This window comes from Delphinapterus leucas, chromosome 14 (assembly GCF_059928025.1).
Source record: "Delphinapterus leucas isolate spDelLeu-1000000601 "Yukka" chromosome 14, BTC_Dleu_Yukka2, whole genome shotgun sequence".
In the NCBI taxonomy this organism is placed as follows: Eukaryota; Metazoa; Chordata; class Mammalia; order Artiodactyla; family Monodontidae; genus Delphinapterus; species Delphinapterus leucas.
The window spans coordinates 37,216,909-37,240,720 of record NC_143142.1 but is presented as its reverse complement, the minus strand read 5'-3'; the positions used below and the strand labels follow the sequence as shown (position 1 = coordinate 37,240,720).

The 23,812-nt window shown below is 38.7% G+C and overlaps 2 protein-coding genes across 7 annotated transcripts in view; both read right to left on the bottom strand.

The window, feature by feature from the left end:
- Positions 1-14,414, bottom strand: part of ENOSF1 (enolase superfamily member 1) — a 41,577-nt gene extending 27,163 nt beyond the window's left edge. Inside the window, exons 1-2 of one of the 2 annotated variants that reach the window (XM_022586790.3) lie at positions 4,310-14,414; positions 727-835 (exon numbers count right to left, since the gene is read on the bottom strand). In XM_022586790.3, the coding sequence (XP_022442498.1) occupies positions 727-835; positions 4,310-4,393 (193 nt within the window). In that variant the 5' untranslated portion in view covers positions 4,394-14,414. The other variant, XM_022586793.3, reaches the window with a different exon arrangement.
- Positions 14,415-14,510: 96 nt separating this feature from the next.
- YES1 (YES proto-oncogene 1, Src family tyrosine kinase) overlaps positions 14,511-23,812 on the bottom strand; it is a 79,189-nt gene continuing 69,887 nt past the window's right edge. For 4 of the 5 annotated variants that reach the window (XM_089894959.1, XM_022586788.2, XM_089894960.1 and 1 more), the window contains 3 exons: positions 22,811-22,964; positions 19,526-19,657; positions 14,512-18,688 (listed from right to left, as the gene is read on the bottom strand). In XM_089894959.1, coding sequence (XP_089751085.1) covers positions 18,480-18,688; positions 19,526-19,657; positions 22,811-22,964 — 495 coding nt within the window. In that variant the 3' untranslated portion in view covers positions 14,512-18,479. Of the gene's footprint in view, positions 18,689-19,525; positions 19,658-22,810; positions 22,965-23,812 lie in introns of all 5 variants that reach the window. The other variant, XM_089894961.1, reaches the window with a different exon arrangement.

Sequence of the window (23,812 nt, the reverse complement as noted above, 5' to 3'; positions counted from 1 at the left end):
CTCCTAATGAGCCATTGAAATTGATCTGTCAGAGGTCTTCTGTTTGTACATATTGAATTTTGTACACTGTGCGTGCATTAAAAAAAAACAATTATGCATTTAAAAAAAAAAACAAGCAAATAATTTGTATGTAAATATTCCGGAGAGAAAGCACTTCGGGCAGTCAGGACTAACCGAGCAGCTGTCTGGGCCTCAGTTTCCTTATCTCCAAAAATGTGGACGCTCAAGACCGCTGAGCCCTCATCCAGCTCTGAGAAAAGACAGGCTTACTCACAGCTCAAGGTGCATTCTTCATTATCTGCTCTTCCAGATAAGAGCTCTGAAACTGGGCAGGACCTACAGCCTTTCTGCCCAGAAGAGCAGGGAACGTGAAACCAACTCAGTGTGGAATGCTCAGAAAAGCAAGTAGGCTCTGTGCACACAACAATAAGCCTTGTTCTGTGAATGCATGCCTGCCTACGTCATGTCCCTCACTCACTCACACAGTTCAGGTCCTCAAAGCTCTGCACAGAAATCGGCTGAGATTCAAGGATTCACCTGGAGTCTATGGATGACTACAAGGAGAGAAGCCAAAATCTGCTATTTAAAAATTTATCCCAATGAAATAAACCATTAAACATTGTTTTTACTCACTTCAAGCAGTGTAACTACGGAGGAAAATAAGGTCAGAACTGGAATGTAAATGAAACTTAAGCATTCTGGAACCTCAAGGGATGTTCAACTCACCAACTTCAGTGCCTTTCCCCAGAGTGAAGGTGATTCCGTAGCCCTTGAGTCCATCTTCCGCATCCGTCTCCAAGACAACGTAGGCAGCTGAGTAATCAGGGTCTGTGTGCTGGAGGGGAAATGATCCCCCCAAATCCGCAAACGTGAGAAATCCCCAAATAAACCCGGGAATGACGTCACGTAAGAACAGAAAACACCAAAAAGAGTTCCCATCAGAGGGAACTGTTCATGTTCCCCAAAGGAAACACAGGAGCTCTGAATGGACAAAAGGAATGTCCTCCTGAAGGATGGCAGTTGGACTTGAGGTGAGAGTGAAGATCCAGGAATGAGATCTGGGAGTCTTTGGCATAAAAGTGGTCACTGAAGCCATGAACACAGAGGGGGTCTTAATGGGAGTGTGTGATGAGACAGGAAAGGCATTGAGGCCTGAGCCTTGAGAGGGAAGAAGGGGGTCAGCATAGGAAGGAGCAGCCAGAGAGGCAAGTGGTCAGCGAGGGAGGGGTGGGCAGCAGACAGCAAGAAATGTAGACCAGGGTGAAGGACACTGGAAGCAGAAATAGAAAGGGCAGTTCCAAGAGAAGGAAGGAAACACAGGTCGACTTCAGGTTAAGGAGGAAGTAGATGTACGGATGGAGGCAACAGGCATGGACCAGTAATCTAGGGTTCGGTGGGGAAGGGACAGAAAGGGGGTGGAGAGGCCAAGTAAAGACTATTCCAAAGTAGGAAGCCCTGTCCATGTGGGATGGAGAGGGGCCACTAGAAAAGGAGAGACTTAAAATGAAAAGGGAACAGGCCCTGGCAGTCAGAAAAGGTGGGCATGGGGACACAGGCATAAATCAGTTCTGGAGAAGGACATGCCTTACAGAATAAAGGGAAAGATGAGAGGGACGGCTGGAGGCTGATGTGCAGAGATAGGGCCAAGGGCACATTAGTCTTCAGTCTTTGTGGCGACACAGTGGCACAGGACTGGCTGGCAGAGGCGGGAGAGAGTGGTCTGGACAGCAGCTCCAGGGAGCTCAGCAGACAATGGGGAATGGAGAGGAAAAGTATGGCTGGGACAAGACATGGAAGCAACCTAAGTGTCCATTGACAGATGAATGGATAAAAAAGATGTGGTACATATATACAACGGAATATTACTCGGCTGTAAAAATAGAATGAAGTAATGTCATTTGCAGCAACATGGACGGACCTAGAGATTATCACACTAAGTGAAGTCAGTCAGACAGAGAAAGACAAATACCATATGTTATCACTTATATGTGGAATCTAAAATATGACACACAAATGGACTTTACAAAACAGAAACAGAGTCACAGACATAGACAACAAACTTATGCTTACCAAAGGAGAAGGCAGGTATGGATAAATTAGGAGTTTAGAATTAACATATACAAACTACTATATATAAAATAGATAAACAAGAAGTATTTACTGTATAGCAGAAGGAACTACATTCAATATCTAATATAAACTATAATGGAAAAGAAAAAAAAAAGTCTGGCTGGGAAGTGGCAGGCTCAGCTAGAGCTGGGCTCTCTGGAACCGTAGTTAGCTCCTGGATAAGTGCTGGTAAGAGCGCTGCAGGCCCGAGGGCTCCACGTTTCTTAAGAGGCTGGTAAGAAATCATAACTGGAACCCACTGCTTGAACGAATATGGGGAACAGTTTCAGGGCTCCTTCATGAAAATACCCTACTTGTGATCAGGAAGACTCGCTCTGCTGCTAAGTGCTAAGGGAGCTGAATTGCTGAGCGCTGTGTGCAGTGAGGGTGCGGGGAGCAATCCTCAGTCATGGCAGTACTGCTGAGGACTGACAAGCAGACTTGCGATTAAGAAGGCACTTGGGGGGAGTTCCCTGGTGGTCCAGTGGTTAGGACTCTGCGCTTCCACTGCAGGGGGCATGAGTTAGATCTCCTAAGATCCTGCATGCCTCGGGGTGGCCAAATAAATAAGTTAATTAATTAATTAAAAGGAAGGCACTTGGAAATCAGCATACAACACACACCATATCTCTGGGAGATAATACTTAAGTATTTATGAGCTTGCAATACAGCTGTCAGATAATAATCTCTCCTGACCCAGAGGTCATAAACCACTCAGGCCAGAGACAAATTCCATTTCCTAAATTATTCCACGGTAAGCCAGCAACCTTAACACTTCACAAATTCAAAGAAGAGAAAAATGGAGGTCAGCACTCTCCTGCTTCAGTTTCTTCATATGTAAACAGTAATTACAGCCACAGTTATTGCCAGCCTTCTCTGTGTCAGGCTCTCTACACACATCTCATTTACATGTATAAAGCAGACACTGTTATACCCATTTTACAGATGAGAAAACCCAGGCCTGGAGAGATTGTGTGGTTTCCCCACAGCTGCTACACCTCAGAGGGGCAGAGGCGATAGCACATGATCAGGTATTTGAATTTTACAAGTCAGTAAAATTTCAAATATTTGTTTGGAGATGCACGAAGGATTGCCCAGTGGGTGTTTTTTGTCATTTACCATAACATCATATAAGAAAGGACAAATAAGGGTTTTTAAAAGCAGGAAGAACCTAATCTCAGAATAAAGGGCATTCTTTTAAGTAACTTTAGCACTTTTTAACAAGAGGTCATTTCAGGTACACAAAGAGCATAGGGAATGTAATACACATCAGGGTGCCCTCCACCCAGCTTAAGAGGCAAAACTTTACAGCATGAATGAAAGTCCTTGGGTACCCAATTCCCCTCCCTCCATACAAGTAACAGATAATCATTATCCTAACATGGATGTTTCACACATTCATTACATACCCTGCAACTTTGTTTTTCCAGTGCGCCATGTGTGAGTGGGCAGGGAGGGGCAGTGAGGATCCAGTGGGGACAGGCCTGGAGGAGACCCTGCACAGGACTCATATTTGGGAACCACTGCACTAGAAGGTGGTGGTGGCGTGGGCTGTCCTGCTAACACTCTCAGGGAGCAAAAATGCCCTTCAGTGCTTACTTTACTGCATCTCCAAAGGCTGACATTTACTTAACTCTTTATGTGACACATCCTCTATAATCATGTTTTCAGGTAATTTCATGAGATCCTCTTCTTACACGACCCAGTTACTACGAGTTTGTTCGTCTGGTTTTCCAGCCAGACTGTGACTCCTTCACTTCGCAGATGGGCCTCTTGGGTTAGGAGCTTTCCCAGGTCACACAGCAAGCTGTGGCGGAAGCAGAATCACCACCTAACACCCTGCCCGGGGCTTCCTGGTCTCCTTCTGGTTGAGAAGCTAGCGCTGTGTTTTAGGGTTTCACTGGTGGGAACCTAACAACATCGTTTTGCAAATACGATTCGCATTTCCAGCAAAATGAGAATTGTAAATGTAAAAACAGTTAATACTAAATGTCAGCAAAGAAAGAAACAGTAAGAAAAAAGAAAAAAACCTAGGAGGGTGGAGAGTCTCTAGATACCTTCATTCTCCTTCCCGACCTCTCCACTTACAAAAGCAACGGTTCCAAGGTTGGGAACCTTCCTGGGGCCTGTGGGGTGCCCCGAGCGTAAAGGGTCCTGCGTCGGAGGGGCGGGAGGGCACCGGCGGTCAGGCAGCGCTTACCATAGCGTCCGAGCCGTGGCCCCCGAGCGACGTGGGGAAGCGCACGTCGCGAACCGAGAGCCGAGAGATCCTGCCGCGCACCATGTCGTCCGCACCCCGGGGCTGCCAACTCTGCGGGACACCCTCTGCACGGAGTCGGGTGTGTGTGTGTGTGTGTGTGTGTGTGTGTGCGCGCGTGCAGAGCCCGGCGCGGTGAGCGCTGATTGGCCGCGCGGCCACACGGCCGCGCTCGAGAACTTGGCGAACTCGGTGAACTTGGCCCGACTGCAGTGGCCAGCCCAGTTCAGGGTCCCATGACTCCCACGTTTTTCCGCGCCAAGTTTCCGCCCATACTGGGGGAGCTGCACCACAGGCGGACTCGTTCCGGTTCTCCACCCACCTCGCTCCGCGTCGCGTCGGCAACCCCGCAGGACCCCGCTCCGCCCAGACTAAAAACACGCAAAGTGACCTTACCGGGAGCGGTGCCCGAGAGTGCGAGTCCGGTCAGAGTGAGATCGCCTAGCAGCAGATTCGGGTCAGCTCAGCGCCTGCCCTCAGTCGGAAGGTCAGCCAGGATAGCCTTGGGCTAGAAGATCCTAAGGGTCTTTTAAGTGACCTCAACCTGTTTACCACCTGATAAATTAAGAGGCGGGTCACGATTTATTACACCCTTGCTGATGCAGAGTGCTTTAAATACATGACCTCTTATCCGCCCAACTCTACAAAGTAGGCAGGTCATGTCCATTTTACTGGTGAAGGAATGGGGATTTGGAGAGATTGATTTAAGAGACTTGCCCAAGGCCACAAAGCTAGTTAAGTGGCTGAGAGTTCTAGCTGCAAACCCAGGGCTCTGTCCTCTGGGTTACAGGGACTCTGGGGTTCAGAACTATAGGATCCCTCTGACAGCATGGTGAAGGCTATGGACACCGCCCCCTCCAATGTACACATGTAAGTTTTTATACCATTTTGGGGGGGGTGGGGGTCACTGACCCCTTACCTTGTAGTACAGCAGGCCACCTTTCAGTTCCTACTTCTGGGGACTGCTTTGAAAATTAAATGTTTGGGAAGCAGTGCTGTACAGATAGTCCATTAATATATGTTCCTGTTGGTATGGCAAGGATGTTTTCAGGGATACCCAGGTCACCTCTGCTGCTCAAAGATGCAAACCCCGTTGAATGAATTCCTTTGGCTAAAGACTGAGATGGTTAACTCAAACGCCTACAGAGGCTGCGTGGACACCAACAAGCAAAGGTGTGTGTGGGGGCGGGGCGTGAGGCAAGAGGCAGTCACTGCAGCTAAGGCGCAGCCAGTTAGCTCCAGCTGATTGTGGCCCTGTGGGAATTAGAGCTCGGATTGCTGCATCTTCACATTTTCCAAGGGAAGTCTGAAATTCGAATGTTAATAGGAAATAGCCCTTCTTTTCCCTGTCCTACCCACTTTGCCATTTAGATAGAGATAATTTTACATATGGATCAACATTTATTAACACTTAATTGTGTTACCTATTTGTTCACCCCTATTTTTTGCTTTCTTGATTTTGGGGGATGGGGGTGTGTGGCTGGAATATATGCTCAATTTATTTTTTTCAGAATGGGTCTCTGGCCTGGGTGATATATTCCGAGTACTTTGTGTTCTGAAGATGTCTTTTTCTTTCAGATCTGAAGGATTTTATTGTATAGAATTCTTAGTTCAAATGAATACTTTTTAAAGTAATGTTAAGTCTCATTCTTTAAAGAATAAGCTGAGTTTTGTTTTTTTTTTCCACTCTCTGGAAAATGTTTGGATTTTCTCTTTATGGTTTAAAAATATTACTAATATATGTTTAGGATGAACTTAAGTATTAATCTTACTCTACAACTGATGGATTCTTTCAAGCCAGAAGCAATGTATTGCTCTGGAAAGTTTTCTCTACTGTTCCTTTCATTGGTTCTTCCTCTTCATATGGAACTTATGTTGGTTTGTTAAGTTCAAATCTGAATCTGTCACCCATGCTTTAACTTAAACAAAAACAAAAAATCCACAATTTTTTTGACTCTTTGTTGAGTTCTGGGCATATCCTTTGGTTTAATATTCCAGCTTACTGACTGGATCAGTTTATCATACAGGGAGAGGCGCCTGGCTACCCAGCTATTCCAAATGCTGACCACACCCCCCATCCAAATCCCTATAATTAATAGCCCCATTACTTCTAGGAAAAAATAAAGTAAAAGGGACAGGATTTATACTCCCATCTTACACAGTTAGAAAACCAGTTAAAATATTTGGAAGAAAGGACTTCAGAAACTGGACCACAAGAGAGCAGAACTGTGATCTTGGAGAGAAGAAAAACAAAGCACCCTACAGTTGCACCAGCTTACTGTCTGGAGGCTGGACGCTACTGGAAAGGGGGGTCCCAAACTGAGCCTAGCAGCCTTACTGACTTGAGAAGACTAATATTAGTGTTTGAGGAGGCCAATGTGGCTGTAATTTGAGAGGCAGAAAACAGAAGGATCTCTTCTAATCTTTGGCTGAGTGTGGATATGCACATGAATTAGAGGAAGCTATTCAAATTTGAGGAAAGTCACCAGAAAGGAATAGGCAAAAAAATTATTGGAGGTTGCACAAGGTAGGGAATGGTACCTATTCCTGCCAGCCAGAGTGAGAAGATTTAGTAATACATGGGGCATCAGGTAGAATCCTCAACGGGGTATTGCCCTACTGGCAGAAAAAGTCTCCTAAGACTAAAGATTGTTTTGGATCTAACAGAACTTGAATGCAAAACTTGGAAGGATTCAACTGATTCCAAGTTAAGACTAGACAAAATAATACCTGGAGTTTCCACAGGGCTTAAAATAGTTCCTGTCCCCATGAGCCAGGGTAGAAAGTGCACATGAATCAAAATTCAACATTATTTAAAGGAATGCCCCCCTCCAAATTCTAGCAACCAAAAATTACAATTTATAGTGTCCAGCATCCAATCAAATTTACTAGGCATATATAAAAGCGGGAATATATAGCCCATGAACAAGATAAAGGTCAATGAATAGAAACAGACCCAACAGTCCTAAAATTCAGACAAGGACCTTCAAGATGGAAACTACAAGCATACAGAGGAGAGGTATGAAAGATACAAAAAAGAAAAAAATGAAAGCTACAATTTCTAAGATTAAAAAAATACACTGTATGGGATTATAAGCAGAAAAGACGCTTCAAAAGAAAAGATTAGTGAATATGAAGACAGAGTAAAAGAAAGTATCCATAATGAAGCAAAAAGAAGGATTAAACAGAAAAAGAATAGAAGAGAGCATCACTGACCTGTGAGACAACAGTAAATGGCCCAATAGACACGTAGAGTTCCAGAAGTGAATACAGAAAACAAATTGAAAAATAATGGCCCCAAATTCCCAACTTTGATGAAAACTATAATCCACTGAATCAAGCATCTTAAACTCTAAGTAGAATAACCTTAAAGTCATGTGAAGGTACATCATAAATAAATTGCTGAAAACCAGGAATAAAAGACTATTTTTAAAACATTCTGAAAAAAAAAAAAAAAGACACTCTACATTTAAAGAAATAAAATTGAGGACAACAGAAGACTTTTTGTCAGGAATAATGCAAGTTAGAAGACAGTGAAGAGACATCTATAAAGTACTAAAAGAAAAAAAAAAACCCTATCAACCTAGAATTCTTAACAACTAAAACATTTCAAAAAGGAAGTCAAATAAAAACTTAAAATGCGGTACTATCAGACCTGTGCAAGAAGAAATATTAAAGGAAGCACTTCATGGAGAAGGAAAACGATATCAGAAGAAATCTGGATCTATGCAAAGGAATATTACCAAGGATAAAGGGAAATATTTAATAATGATAAAGGAGTCAATTTGTCCTGTGACACAATAATCATAAATGTATATGCACCTAATAAGAGTTACACATGAAACAAAAAAGATAGAATTAAAAGGAGAAACAGAAAAATCTACAATTATAGTTGAGGATTTCAACATTCCTCTTTCAGTAATTGATAGGAAAAGCCAACAGAAAAGCAATAAAAATATAGAAGACTGAGCAATACTATCAATTAGTTTGACCAAACTGACATTTCTAGAACACTCTAGCTGACAAAAGCAGGATGCATATTATTTTCAAGTACAAAGAGAACATACATCAAGGTAGAACATATTCTGGGCCATAAAACAGAGTTTTAATACAGGTATACATTTGAGAGGATTGAAATTATACAAAATATGTTCTCTGGCCAAAACAGAAATAAACTAGAATAAGAGAGAGATATCTGGAAAATCCCCAAATAATTAACAATTAAATAGCAAACATATAAATAAGCCACGAGTCAAAAAAGAACTCAGAAGGGAAATTAGAAAATATTTTGATATGGTAAGAACATATCAAAATATGTGGAATGCAGTTAAAGTAGTATTTAAAGGGAAATTTATAACAATAAATGTTTGTATTAGAAAAGAAGGAAAGTCTCAAATCAATGATCTGAACTTCCACCTTAAAAAAAACTAGAAAAAGAAGAGTAAACTCCAAAATGACAGAGCAAATAAAATCCAAAAGGATGAAATAAGTGAAGATAGGAAATCAGTGAAACAGAACACACATGCACATGGGTGATCGTGCACACATGCACACATACACACACATAAATACACGCATATAGAGCAAATCAATGAAACCAAAAGCTAGTTCTTTGAGACAAATCACTAAAACAGATAAACCACTAGCCAGACTAATGAGGAAAAACAAAGGAGAGAAGACACAAATTACCAAGATTACAAATAAAAGTGGAGGCAGCACTACAGATCCTACAAACACTAAACAATAATAAGGGAAGATTATGTACAAACCACCAAAGTTCATTCAAGAAGAAACAGATAGAGGGTAGGAGGGAGGGAGACGCAAGAGGGAAGACATATGGGAACATATGTATATGTATAACTGATTCACTTTGTTATAAAGCAGAAACTAACACACCATTGTAAAGCAATTATACTCCAATAAATATGTTAAAAAAATAGATAAATAATCCTATAACTATTACAAAGTTTAATAATTTAATTCAAAGTGAAAATATTTCCCTCAAAGTAAATTCCAGGCCATCTCAGCTTCACTGTTTACCAAACATTTATGAAACAATAGCAATTCAATGTAAACTCCTCAAAAAAATATGAGAGAACATTTCCCAGCTTTTAAATAAAGAGGTTAGTATTATCTTGACACTAAAACAAAGATATTATAAGAAAACAAAACTGCAGAACAATAGCACTCATGAACATATACACAAAAATCTTTAAAAAATAGCAAATCTGACATTAGCACTATATAAAAAAGACAAAACATCACGACTGGGTGAGATTTATCCCAGTAATGCAAGGTTAGTTTAGCATTCAAAAATCATTAATGTAATTCTTCTTCTTAATAATAGACTAAAAAAGAGAAACTATATGATCTTCATACAGACTGAAGAAGTATTTGACAAAATTCAACAATGATTCATGATTTAAAAATAAAATCTCTTATCAAAGTAGCAAAAGAAGAAACTTCTTCAACCTGATAAAGGACATTTGGAAAAAACTATTGCCACCATCTGACTTTATAGTAAAAAATTAATGCTTTCCCCATAAGATTAGAAACAAGCGCAGTGGTTGGGAGTCCGCCTGCCGATGCGGGGGACACGGGTTCATGCCCCAGTCTGGGAGGATCCCACATGCCGCGGAGCGGCTAGGCCCGTGAGCCATGGCCGCTGGGCCTGCGCGTCCAGAGCCTGTGCTCCGCGGCGGGAGAGGCCACAGCAGTGAGAGGCCCACGTACCGCAAAAAAAAAAAGAAACAAGGCAAGGATATCTGCTTTCACCACTTCTATTCAATATAGTTCTGAAAGTCCTAGTTAGTGTAATATGGCAAGAAAAAGAAACAAAAGGCATATTGGAAAGAATAAAGTAAACCTCTTTATTCTTGGATGACGTGATTGGTTTTTGTAGAAAATCAACTTTGACTCACAGACATAGAGAACAAACTTACGGTTAGCAAAGGGGAAAGTGGAGGTGGGGGGGAGGGATAAATTAGGGGTTTGGGATTAGCAGATACAAACTACTATATATAAAACAGATAAGCAATAAAGTCCTACTGTAGAGTACAGGGAACTCTATTCAATATCTTGTAATAACCTATAACGAAAAAGAATATATATATATATGTGTATAACTGAATCACTTTGCTGTATACCAGAAACTAACACAACATTGTAAATCAACTATACACCAATAAAACTTTAAAAAAGAAAATCAACTTTGTAGAATTTACCAAAAAAAGCTTCTAGAATTAACGAGTTTAGCAAGTTTTAGGATTCAAAGTCAATTTAAAATCAATTAGGGATTTCCCTGGTGGTCCAGCGGTTAAAACTCCACGCTCCCAATGCAGGGGGCCCTGGTTCAATTCCTGGTCGGTGAACTAGCTCCCATATGCCACAACTAAGAGCCTGCATGCCGCAACTAAAATAGCCTGCATGTCACAACAAAGATACCGTGTGCCGCAACTAAGACCCAGTGAAGCCAAATTAATTAATTGATTAATTAAATATTAAAAATATAAAATCAATTACATTTAATATAACTAAAAATGGGAAATTAAAATTAGAAAACAATGTCTCTTTGTATTAAAAGTCTGGAATACTTAGACACAAATTTAACAACGACAACAACAACAAAAAAGCAAGATCTATACACTGAAAACTTAAGACCTAAATGTACAGAAAGTTCATAATCTTGGATTGGAAAATTCAATATTGTTGAGATATCAGTTCTTCCCAAACTGAACTACTGATTTGATGCAATCTAATCAGAATCCCAGCAGGATTTTTTGTAGCTATTAAGGACTTGATTCTAAAATCCCTACGGAAATTTAAAGAACCAGAATAGCCAAAATAATCTTGAAAAGAAGAACAAAGCCAAACAAGTTAAACTACTTGATTTTAAGACTTAACTATTATAAAAGCCACATTAATTAAGACAATGTGATATTGGCATAATGATACATGTAGATCAATGAAACAAGAGTCCTGAAATAGACCCACACATATACAGTAAACTGATTTGAAAAAGATGCCAAGGAAATTCAATGGGTAGAAGTCTTTGCAACAAATAGTGCTAGAACAAATGGATATTTGTATGGAAAAACAAACAAAACACTACCCTTGGCCTTTACTTTATATCATATACAAAAGTCATCTTGGAATGCAGACATAAACATAAGAGCTAAAATTATAAAACTTCTGTAGAATACAATGGAGAAAATCTTTGTGAACTTGGGTAAGGCAAATTTTAAGATACAAAGCGTAAATCATAAAAGAAAAAAAATGATAAATTGCACTTCATCAAGATTGAAAATGTTTTCTCTTCAACAGACACCATTAGGACATGAAAATGCAAGGTGCAGAATGGGAGAAAAATATTTGTAAAACATGTATCTGGTAAAGTCCTTGTATCCAGAATATTGAAAGAATTACAACTCAGTAATAAGACAAACAACTTGGTATCAAAAGATGGGCAAAACAGACCCTCCACCAGAGAAGATATATGAATTTGAAATAAGTTTATGAAAAGACTCTTTTTTAATATAGCAGCCTTATTCATGATAGCCCCAAACATCCATCACTTGGTAAATGGACAAAATCAAATTGCAGTATATTCATACAAGGGGAAATTTCTAAGCCATAAAAAGATGAATCTCAAAAGCATGTGCTAAGCGAAAGATGCCAGACACAAGTGACTACATACTGTGTGATTCCATTTATGTGAAAACCTAGAAATGTAGAACTGGAGTGGCAGAAGGCCCTCAGTGGTTGCCACGGGTCAGGAGTGAATGGAGAGGACTGACTGTAAAGGGGCATGAGGGAACTTTTTGGAAAGATGAAAAAGTTCTAGATCATGATTCTGGCAGTGGTTTCATGACTGTATACGTTTGTCAAGACTCACCTAATTGTACACTTAAAATGGTGAATTTTATTTTATGCAATTATACCTCAATAAAACAAACAGAAAAATGTTGCGCTGGGGCTCCCTCCTCTTTTTATTTGTTAATTTTGAGTTTGAATTCTCTGAAATTGCACTTAAAACTCTCCAAAAATTTTCTCTTGTATTTATTTTGGACTGGGTTTCTTTTGGTTCCAGGAGTTTCTCAAAATTTCTGGATTGATGTCATCTTTCTAATTTTCTAGCAGTGGTAAGGATTACGAAAACAGACAAACCAACAACCCAAGATCTTTGATCCTTTGAAAGAGTTTGGGGAGGCTTCCCTGGTGGCACAGCGGTTAAGAATCCGCCTGCCAATGCAGGGAACACGGGTTCGAGCCCTGGTCCGGGAAGATCCCACATGCCGCAGAGCAACTAAGCCAGTGCGCCACAACTACTGAGCCTGAGCTCTAGAGCCCGGGAGCCACAGCTACTGAGCCCGCGTGCCACAACTACTGAAGCCTGCGTGCCTAGAGCCCTTGCTATGCAACAAGAGAAGCCACTGCAATGAGAAGCCCACGCACCACAATGAAGAGTAGCCCCCGCTCGATGCAGCTAAAGAAAGCCTGCGTGCAGAAACAAAGACCCAACACAGTCAAAAATAAATAAATAAATAAATTTATGGGGGGGGAAAACAAACAACTTTATAAAAAAAAAAAAAAAGAGTTTGAGATCGGGAGACGTAAAAGCATACATGTAGTTTGCTAATTCCACAGTATATTCTCAATGTTTTAGGAGACCAAGGCTGAGGCTGTCCTTGAAAACAATGATTATAAATAGCAACTGTAAGTGAATAAAAGGACTCTCATAACATTTAAGGGACACACCACTTTAAATAATTCAGTTTTTCTATTAGGATCACTGTCACTCCTTCTGGCCAACTGCAAAGTTGTTTCTTTTTATTTCTCTTGTCCCTATTACCACTTGGGCTGGGGGCAATTTTTTACTTCGGATTCTCGAAGTCCTCCAGCTTCCTCATGCTAACTTGACCTTTAAGATGTGACTGAAGCTGTACTGAACTGCTCCCCTGTGTATGTGGGAAACCTAGCGTCTGTCCCTCCCAGGGTCTCTGAAGCGCTTGGCGGACTTTTATTTTGTCACAACATTTAAACTCTTACATGTGAAATCCACCCCTCCCCTTTTTTGTACCTTGTCAACCCTCTGGACATTCCCCTAATCCCTTTACTTCCCCAAATGCCACCCACCCAGGGTGTGTAGCAGAGCTGAAGGAAAGTTTGTGGTAACAGAGGAGAGCTGATCAAGCATCTTAGACATCTTGTTTCTTGAAGGTCTGTCGGCCTTTCCTGCTACTGTGGGGTTCTCACACCATTTAACTTGGCTTTTATTGTTTTACTAATTTTCTGGGTACCTCCTTTTTCTTCCATTTCCTCTTTTTCTTAGGTCAGCACTCCCACCCCCTCATTCCTATTCATTTTTCATTCTACTCATGAATTGAATGATTCATTCATTCTTGGAGTGTTACATCTAACTAGTCTGTTCAATGGAGTTTTAACATATATGGCTACCAATTTTTGAAAAATAGAAATTTAATTGAAAAATTCTTAAAAGGTTCCAATTTAGAAATTGAGTTTTGAATATGCTCAGCATTTGGTGTGTTCTCTCCATTTAATAAGGTCTTATGGTAACTTTACATTTAACAGAATATTGTATATTGCTACTGTTCTAAAAATGTTACTGTTTTGCATTAACTCTCACTTTGACATATAACATAAGAGTTTCCAATTTTCTACTGATACATCTAGTGGTGGCATGATGAGCATCAGTCAGGGTCCCAGCTGGAAACAAATGGCACACTCGAATTAAGATAAATCAAGGATATTTACAAACGGGGGGGGGGCAGGATAAGGGAACCACAAGAATTAATGCAGCAACCAACATTAACAGAAGCACCCCTAAGGCAGAAAAGATAGGGGATGGGAGGTCCCCCAAAGGAGAGGAGGTCCCTTCAGTGGGAGGACATAGCCAGCCCAACCTCACAGGGAGTGAACCAGGGGAATAAATACCTTGACCTCTCTTTCAGGTTTCCTCCGGTCTTCTGCTAGAGCTCCTCGTTGGCTCAGCCCAAGAGGAATCCAGAGCAAGGGAACCCACTGGTGAGTACAGGCCAGCCTTCCAGCAGAGTATGGCTGTGGAAGGACAAATGGAAGACACCGGGCACACATTGCTTATTTTAATCAGAAATATCCCTTTCTGTATCGACAATTTGTTAATTAATCGGGACTCTGCCGTTGAAGGAAACCCAACTTGATGCCTTAAAAAAAAAAAAAAGTAAAGAAAGAAAGAAAATGGAAGAAAGGCAGGGGAGGAGCTGATTTTAGGGAAATAAATGCTGTTCAGGCACACACTCTCCTCCTCATCTCTGCATATGCTTGTTTGTTTTGTATCCAAGTGGGGGCCTGGACTCCAAGAGCACTGAGCATTGGGGTAGATCTTTAGAGCAGTATAATCAGACAAAGGATGATTCATCTTCCAACTCCATGGAGAAAAGTCTCAGAGAACTTTACTAGGAGATTTAAATCTTGATTAAAAGAATAAATCAAGGGATGAATAAACATTTGAATAGACAGGATGGGAAGACTGATTGGAAAGATGTTATTTCTTACAAGTTAACTTATAAACATAATGTAATCCTAACCAAAATCTCACCTGAACTTTTTTGGAGTATGAAAAATAAAGTCTGAACTTCATCAAGAACTTGCCAGAATACCAAGATGAAGGAAAAAAAAAGGAATCGCAAAGGCAACTTGCTTAACTATTAAAATGCATTATCAAGTGATTAGTCATTGAAAGTAGTGACGTCAGAATGGCCAGTTAACTGGACAAAACCAATACAGTCGGCATGGATTAACCAATAATTGGTGCTGGGAAAATTAACTGTATGGGAAACAATCATGCTAGACTCATAAGTCACATTTTATACCCAAATAACTTCCAAACGAATTAAAGAGTGATGTAAAACACAAAAGCATAAAATGTAACAGATGAGATGAATATTTAATCTTGGGATGCAAAGAACTGTTTAGGCATAAAAAAGATTTGATAACATACAAATGTACAACTTAAATGTCAAAAAAGTTACATGCAAACTTAAAAGGCAAACAGCAAACTAGGAAAACATTCTTAAGTTGAGAAACTATTACTGTACTGTATAAAAATATTTAATAAATGCTTACTAAATGATGTGTTTGTTGATTAAATGTTAATTTTCTGAAATCATTAGGGAAAAACAAAGTTAATAATTTTGATAATATAACAGTAAACGGCAATTAATATTATTACCTTATTAAAAATAACAAATGTTTTTGATTGGCCATTCATAATTTAGTATCTTATTTTCATTAAACCTATAATAGAAGTATAAAACACACATAGAAATAAGGCTCACATATTTTTCATTTTTAGAAAACTGAATCCTTTATGATCAAAAGTAGTTATTCTATTTTATACCCTTCACACAGATTCTTCCGTGAATAGCTTCACTTAAATCACTTAGGTTTCTCTGTATAATACATTAAAACTGTAGTTGCTGATATAATTAAAAAAAAAACCTGTAAAAATAATGTCACTCACTCACCTGACATGGAAAATTAACCACACAGAATGAGTTCAATAATGTTCTTTCTGAATTTCATAAAGAATTGATTTAACTCTGCTCAAGAGTCATAACTCAACACTTTTTTTCCCCAATGGAAGAAGAAACAGAATATACTTTGCTTTAAATACCAATTCTTAAAAAACTGATGAGAAAGTATGAGTAGCGGCTAAAAAGATAAATTGGTGCATTCAATGAAAATTTTTATTTCAATTATCCACAAAACAATATAATAACACTTTATAAAAATATTAAGTTTTAGGCTACCATTATTCATTTAAAAAAGTGTGCTAGAAGGCTGTTTTTGCCAACTTCCTCTTTTGGTAAGGAAAACACATTAAGAGGTTGAAGAAGAAAAGCTGTTGGAAAAAATCTTCAAATGTACAAAGTTGTTTATTTTTCTCAGCAATTTAAAAATACATAACCATTTAAACTGAATACACATTAAGTTAGTGTTTTATTTCCTAACTATACAATCGATATTATAAAGAACTGCTCCATTCAGTTAAAACCTAATGAATACCATCAACTTTTTCTGGCCTATTTTTCTGAAGAGAATTAGTACATAAACATATAATTTTATCCTTTTTAAAATGCTTAGAAAAATTGTAATATCATAGTTCACACAAAGCCCTTTAAAACTCTGATGTCACAGGTTGTAGACGTTAAAGGTAAGTGATGACAGCAGAATTCTTGGGAAAACCCTCTTGGAAGAGGGATTCAATACTAAGCAGGTTACGTAAACATAAGAAGCCACCACAATTTTTAGTACCAGAACTGTTGCCAACCTGCATGAAGTTCATCTGTCACATTTTAAAATGGTTTGAATCTCAACAGAGATACCACAGCACAGAATTTTAAATTTAACGATCCAATCAGGTATGTGATGGTGGTCAGTAATAATATTCCTAAAATACTGGGACCTGATGTGTTGCTTTATTTGAAGTGTGACTATAAAAGAGAGTATTTTAAAACGTAAATACCAACTTTTATTTGTCAGATTCAGTCCCTTTGCTAGACACTTAAACCAGTGATGCTGCTATTCAAATTCGTATTTTGGAATTTTCTTTTTGAGTTAGTCATAAAAATCAGTATTATTCTGTATGTTTCACTTCTGTACTTTAAATAGGCAAAATCTGTCCCCCTCTTTTCACCACTGCTATTATTCCGAATATGTTTTCCTCCTCAAATCAACTAAATTCTAGAAGGGAAAAAATGATCATCATTAAGCATATTTAAAAAGTGAATGTAGATTCAAACATGGATTTGAAACCTGGAGTTCTAAAAATGTTTTGCATAAAAGCTGTATCACTGGAATTAGTGGGAAGCCTTAACTTAGCTATTTTGAGGCTATAGCACTCATTTAGTATTTATGTTAAGAAAGATTAGTTTTATAGTCATACCTTATAACTCTTAAAATCTCAGAAAATAAGTGAGGAGCTTTGAGTGCCAGCAAAGCCATTTTGTCACTCTGTAACGTCAACATTAAACATTACATTCCATCTCTCTATCTGTAAAACTTTCACATTTTCTTTTCTCATATTTCTTTAAATACATTGTCCTCTCTGTTAGTCTATATTCAATAAGAGCAAAAGTGCATTCAAGTCCCTGATCTAGTGATATTTTATATTTGTGGCACCCATCATCATAAGTACATATTAGCAATCTCACAGTACCAGTCTGTTTTTCAAAAAGGACTACTTAAATGCTGGGTTTATTTTTTTTCATGCTATCTAAAGATTAAAAGATTTCCCCTTGGGTTGGATAGTATGATTTCAATTATATATTGCCTTTAAAAAAAATCAGTGCAACCTTATAAAAGATTAACCCATATTCTAGTTACCTTCATTATTTTAAACTGAGCTATTCAGAAATGATTAAAGTGAAAAATTTCTTCTACTTTCCAGTTCCATGAGTATACTGAGTATTAAACATAGTGCATTATGCTTTCAAATTCCACTGCTGTTGTCTAACATTTAATCAAGTTTTAGATGCTGTTTATATTCCTTTTTGCTTCTAAAGACCTGGCCCACTTCCATGCAAACAAAGGCATATATTAAGGTTGCATATTAACTGTTCAACTTAGAAAAAACTTTTAAGAATAATAAATGCAAGAAATTTTTAAAAATTGGAATGGAATTGTTTGGTCCCGTAAAGTTCTGTAATTCTAGATTTTATTATGGTATAACTTTTTAATCTCCCAAGTTTTGTCTATACTGATTGATAAATTTCTCTTAATTATGAGTTTGGGGAATAAAAGAAAGGTAGTGATTCATAAACAGTAGCCTTGTTGCTCTTCATTGTCATGCTATCACTCACACAGTCATCAATATCTTAACTATACTTTCTTTGGACCCTGAAATAAGCTGAAAAATTCATCATTGGTACTTTAGAGTTTAACACTTAGGAAAAAAAAAGTGGTTTTGTGCAACCACATCTGTAATTCCAGTTTACCATCAAAAACATGCAGGGTGAAGAAGATTTTCTTCTTTTGATTCCTGTACGTGAGGAAGTCTACACAAGTTCTTTACATTTTGGCAGATTTGTGCATATAAAATTGGCTTCTTGGATTATAAATTTTCTCCTGGCTGGTACTGTGGCTCTGTAGCAGTGAAGTAGTCTTCCAAGAAGGACTGGATATATTCAAACGTTGGTCTTTCATCAGGGTCCTTCTTCCAACAAAGATTCATCAATTCATGTAGGGACTCTGGACAGCCCTGCGGGCACGGCATCCTGTACCCTCGTTCCACCTGTTCCAGCACCTCGCGGTTTACCATACCTATCACGCAAGATTCAAACACCAAAAAAGTGACGCCAAACTCCACTAGCAAAAAGAACAAATCCCCTAACCACTAACTAATTGGAGGTATATTCGAGTGAGTTTATTTAGTGAAGCGATTCTTTCAACAAAGAAATAAAGTAAATTTTAAGTCAAAGTACATCAACAAGAGCTTAGAAAATGCTAATCTGTTTCAACATATCTTTCTTCATTCCACCTAAAATCTGGCTTTTAATACTAATGCCTTCAATGAGAATTCAGAGTGCTACTCTGAGGTACTGATACTTTCTGATACTAACAGTTAATAATGACCAAACTTGGGCTAATGAGGAACAGTGGCCAAGAACTTTCAAACAGGAATTCAGAAGAAAGAGTGCTAGTCCTGGTTTTGCCAAATATACTAATTATGTTATTTTATATCAAGTCACTTCCTTGAAACAGTTTCCTTATCAACTGTCACCTGTTTGACTTACCTCAAGTTATTACACAGTTCCTTTCTTGTATTCCTCTGTAATCCCCACCAACCCCATCAGCAGTGCACCCTGTGTTATCACAGGGTAAGCATACCCTCAATTACCTGGGGAAGGAGAGGACTAGGATATATTTATGCTCATCTCCTAAGAGAACAGCAGAGCGAAAAGGCCCTTTTAGAAAATGCCCTAAAGGGAGAAAACTGAGCACCCCTTACCCTATCTCAAGGACTGTGGCTCTCATAGACTGCTCCCCATCCAATGACAAAAAAAAAAAAAAGAGACAGAGAGAGAAAAATAAACGTCTCCCCTAACCCCTTACACTTTTGCTCATAATAAACTCCAGTTACGTGAAATGCAAACTTACCTGGATATGGCACTCTGCCCTTTGTTACCAGTTCCGTCTGCAGAATTCCAAATGACCATACATCAGACTTTATTGTAAATCGACCATATAGTGCAGCCTCAGGAGCTGTCCATTTGATTGGAAATTTTGCACCTAAAACAGTATTGACAAGCTTGCTTCAGTAACTTGCTTTTCTCTATTTGTGTAAATATGACATAAGCAAGGTTAATTTTTTGTCACTATCCCTACTGTACACGTCATCAGTGTCAAATTCTTCAAAAGTACAAGATACATGGGAAAATTTTCTTTAATACTATTTAAAATTTGCATTAATAAAAATCACACTTCTTCCTGATAAGATATTCAATGACAGAATGGCTGATGGGGATAGAAAATTATTCAAGAAAATAGAGGTGGGGGCGTCCCTGGTGGCGCAGTGGTTAAGAATCCGCCTGCCAATGCAGGGGACACGAGTTCAAGCCCTGGTCCGGGAAGATCCCACATGCCATGGAGCAACTAAGCCCGTGTGCCACAACTACTGAGCCTGTGCTCTAGAGCCCGCAGGCCACAACTACTGAAGCCCATGCGCCTAGAGCCCGTGCTCCGCGACAAGAGAAGCCACTGCAATGAGAAGCCCATGCACCTCAACAAAGAGTAGCCCGCGCACAGCAACGAAGACCCAACGCAGCCAAAAATAAATAAATTTTTTAAAAAAAGAAAAGAGAGGTAAAAACTCTAGTAAGAAGCAACCAAATACATGGGTTATAGGATCTATAACTTTTAAGTCAGTCTAGCTCCTAGTAGTTCTAACTGTTGGTTGCCAAGAAGCTATTCTATCGGTTCTAACGTCTACTGGTTTTCAACCACAATCTCCTTTCTAAATATTTTATGATATCTCTCTGGAAAATTTTATTGTACTATCATTTTTAAAAGCCTAAAAGCCTAAAAAATATTTAGTCAAACATTTAGTGTATACTTACTTTTTATGCACAAGACATTATGCTAATTGTTATAGGAGACACAAAACCATAGCCTTTGTGACATTTATACACTTATAGTGAAAATGAGATTATAGGTGTCTTAAATACTTGAAGTTCCTTATATATGTATATAATGTTGTAAAATAGTTCTTTAGATGTTCAAACAGAAGATCAGTTTTCATTAGCACAATCACAAAAGGTTTCATTTAAAAAGTGGAGGCTAAGTTTAGCCTTAAAGAATGCTTAGAATTTTTGCAGGTAAAGATTAAAGAACAATAGGAAGATATTTCAGCTGGAGGGAACAGCACAAACGTATGGAGATTGAAAAGAAAGCACTGTGTTGAAGATAGGGTTTCTCAACCTGGGGACTACTGGCATTTGGGGCTGGATAATTCTCTGCTTGGTCGGGGCTAGCTTGTACTTTGCAGGGTGTTTAGTGGTATGCTGGGCCGCCCCCAGTAGATGACAGTAGCAGCCTCCCAGTTGTGACAACTAAAAATGTCTAAAGGGACTTCTCTGGCGGTCTAGTGGTTAAGACTCTGCACTTCCACTGCAGGGGGCACAGGTTCGATCCCTGATCGGAGAACTAAGACTCCTCATAGTGCGTGGCGCAGCCAAAAAAAAAAGTAATAAAATAAAAATAAAAATGTCTCAAGAGGTTGCCAAATGTCCCTCGGCGAGCAGTACCACCACCCCTGTTTGAGAACTGTGATTTAGGGAACAGTTCCCAGTGGTCTGCGTACCAATATGGTCAGTGACAAAAAGATACAGTCCAATGAAAAAAAGAGAAAAAAGATCACATTATCAATTCATAAAGCTAAAATCACTAATTTATAGGTATATTCTTTATTCTGAGATTACATTCTTCCCGCTTGTGTAGTGTTAAAATGCTCTTTCTTTTATGAAATGATGGTCATAGTGGATAGCTGAGAAAAGGTTTTTTTGGTATACCTACTAAATAAATCTTTGCTAACCTTTACGTTGGTCTTACTAGTTTGTATTGAAATAGTCTGTTTATAATTCAGTTGCAGACAGACATTAGTCAGTGAGCTCCCTGACAGCAGAAATCATGCCTCTTACAGCTGTGCCCTGACGTCCAGCACGTGGAAGGACTCAAATGTTTGTTAAAGACAAGCTGGAACTAGACAGTAGGAGATGATGAATGCCAAGGTATCTTTTTTATAGGTGTGGAGGCCTGAAGGTTTCATCAGGATGAACAACCTATGTGCTGATCTGCACTCGACCTTACTTACTCTCTGCCTGTCAAAGTTACACTCTTTCTTTTCATAGTGGACTGAGTGTCCACTATGTTAGGTAATGTCAGGCACTCTACATCTATTAATGCATTAAGTTTCACAACAATCTTGAAAAGTAAGTATTACCATCTAATATTTATAAGAGAGGAGACTGAGGCCCAGTCAAAAAGGTTAGGTAACTTGGGTGAAATCTCTGGGCTAACAGGAGATGGAACTGGAACTCAAAAACCCATACTCTTGAACATATGTATATATATAACTGATTCATTTTGTTGTAAAGCAGAAACTAACACACCATTGTAAAGCAATTATACTCCAATAAAGATGTTAAAAAAATTAAAAAAATAAAAAAAATAAAGAGGGAGGGAAGACACAACCTTGACTTTAAAAAAAAAAACAAAAACCATACTCTTTCTGTATGCATATATTTTGTCCTTTAAATGTATACTGAATGAGAGCTCAGAGAGATAGACACCAAATAAAAGAAGTGACCTGTTGTAATTTCTGTAAGCTCCCCTCCGTCACTGTTTACAGTGTCAATCTTATAAGTGTTTTTATTTACTACAATTTTATATATAATAAAGAATTATTGTAAATCTGGCACGGAACTGGTTTCCAAAGCCTTTATAAAATTGTATGCTATTTCTTAATACATTAACTCCTAGTCCTTAGTGTAGTAAAAACTGGATGGTTCTGAAGTTCGTTACAAAAGTTATTTTAAAATGTTTCTTATTTGTTGGCATGCCAAAGGAAGTGTGAAGAGAATACCGCTTGCTATATTTATAATGCAAAGAACACCCAGTTAGATTCTTCCTTGGGGGAAATAACTATCAGAAAGCCACAGTACTATGCACCGTGTATAATTTTATGAATAAAAATCAATGTTTTTATGACTTTTTTTTTCTTTTCCTTTCTTTTTTATTGGAGTACAGTTGCTAATGTTTCTATGACTCTTCTGAGCAGACCGAGAGCTGTTCTTCTTATTCTGTAAAACCCTGTATATTCAAAAGAATGGTAAGAAAAATCCATCGAAAATGAGGTTACAAGCATTTATTAAAAGGCCATTTTACCTTGTCTAGCTGTATACTCATTGTCTTCAATTAACCTTGCTAAGCCAAAATCTGCTATTTTGCACACAAGGTTTTCTCCTACAAGAATGTTAGCAGCCCGAAGATCTCGATGAATATAGTTCATTCTTTCAATATACGCCATACCATCAGCAATCTTGGGAAGAAAAAAAACATATGATACAAAGGGAAGGAGGGAGAGGACAATTCTGGTTAATGTTAAGTCAGATCGCTGAAGAATCATATATCTTCAAAAGAGATGATGGTAACGGGGCATAGTCTAGCAGATAATAATAAAACAGAAAACCTTTTAATGGAGTGGGGGGAGGGAGAGGAGGATACGGAGGGAGAGAGGGAGAGAGAGGGAAGGAGAGAAGGAGAAGGGATAGGGGAGTAGGAGAAAGGCCCACAAAGCCTGAAGCATTTACCTGGCCCTTTCCAGAAACAGTTTGCTGGCCCCTAGTATAGAGGGGCTCAGAGCCTTGAGCTCAGGTGTGTGGACGAGGCTTGACATATGCTAAAGTCTCACAAGTACGGTTTCTTGGTATAAAGTTTCTCTAAATTGCTAGATCCCATGGACATCTGGACACTCACTGAGAGAGGAGTCTTAGACCCAATGTGTCAACCAAAGCCAATAAAAGGCCCCTTGAATACCTACCACACACCTGAATATAACTTTTAATAGTTTTCATTTATATTTAAAAACAAAAATCCAGAATAGTAAAACTATCCCATCTTTAACTGTATACTGCCATCTTAATTCTTGTTTTGGACTATATTAAATAAGAAATTCAGCACATACTTTATCTTTATTTATTTATTTATTTATTTAAAGACGAATATTATTAATTATTTTAGGTATATTACCTTCCAACCTTCTATCCTGGTAGGATCAGTATGATTCTATGTTGCTTAATATCTGCCTATCTACGGCATCCCACTCCCAGCTTTGTTCAGGGCCTTTTGCAGCACACACTTTAGATTTCTAATATTTTCTTTAGAATA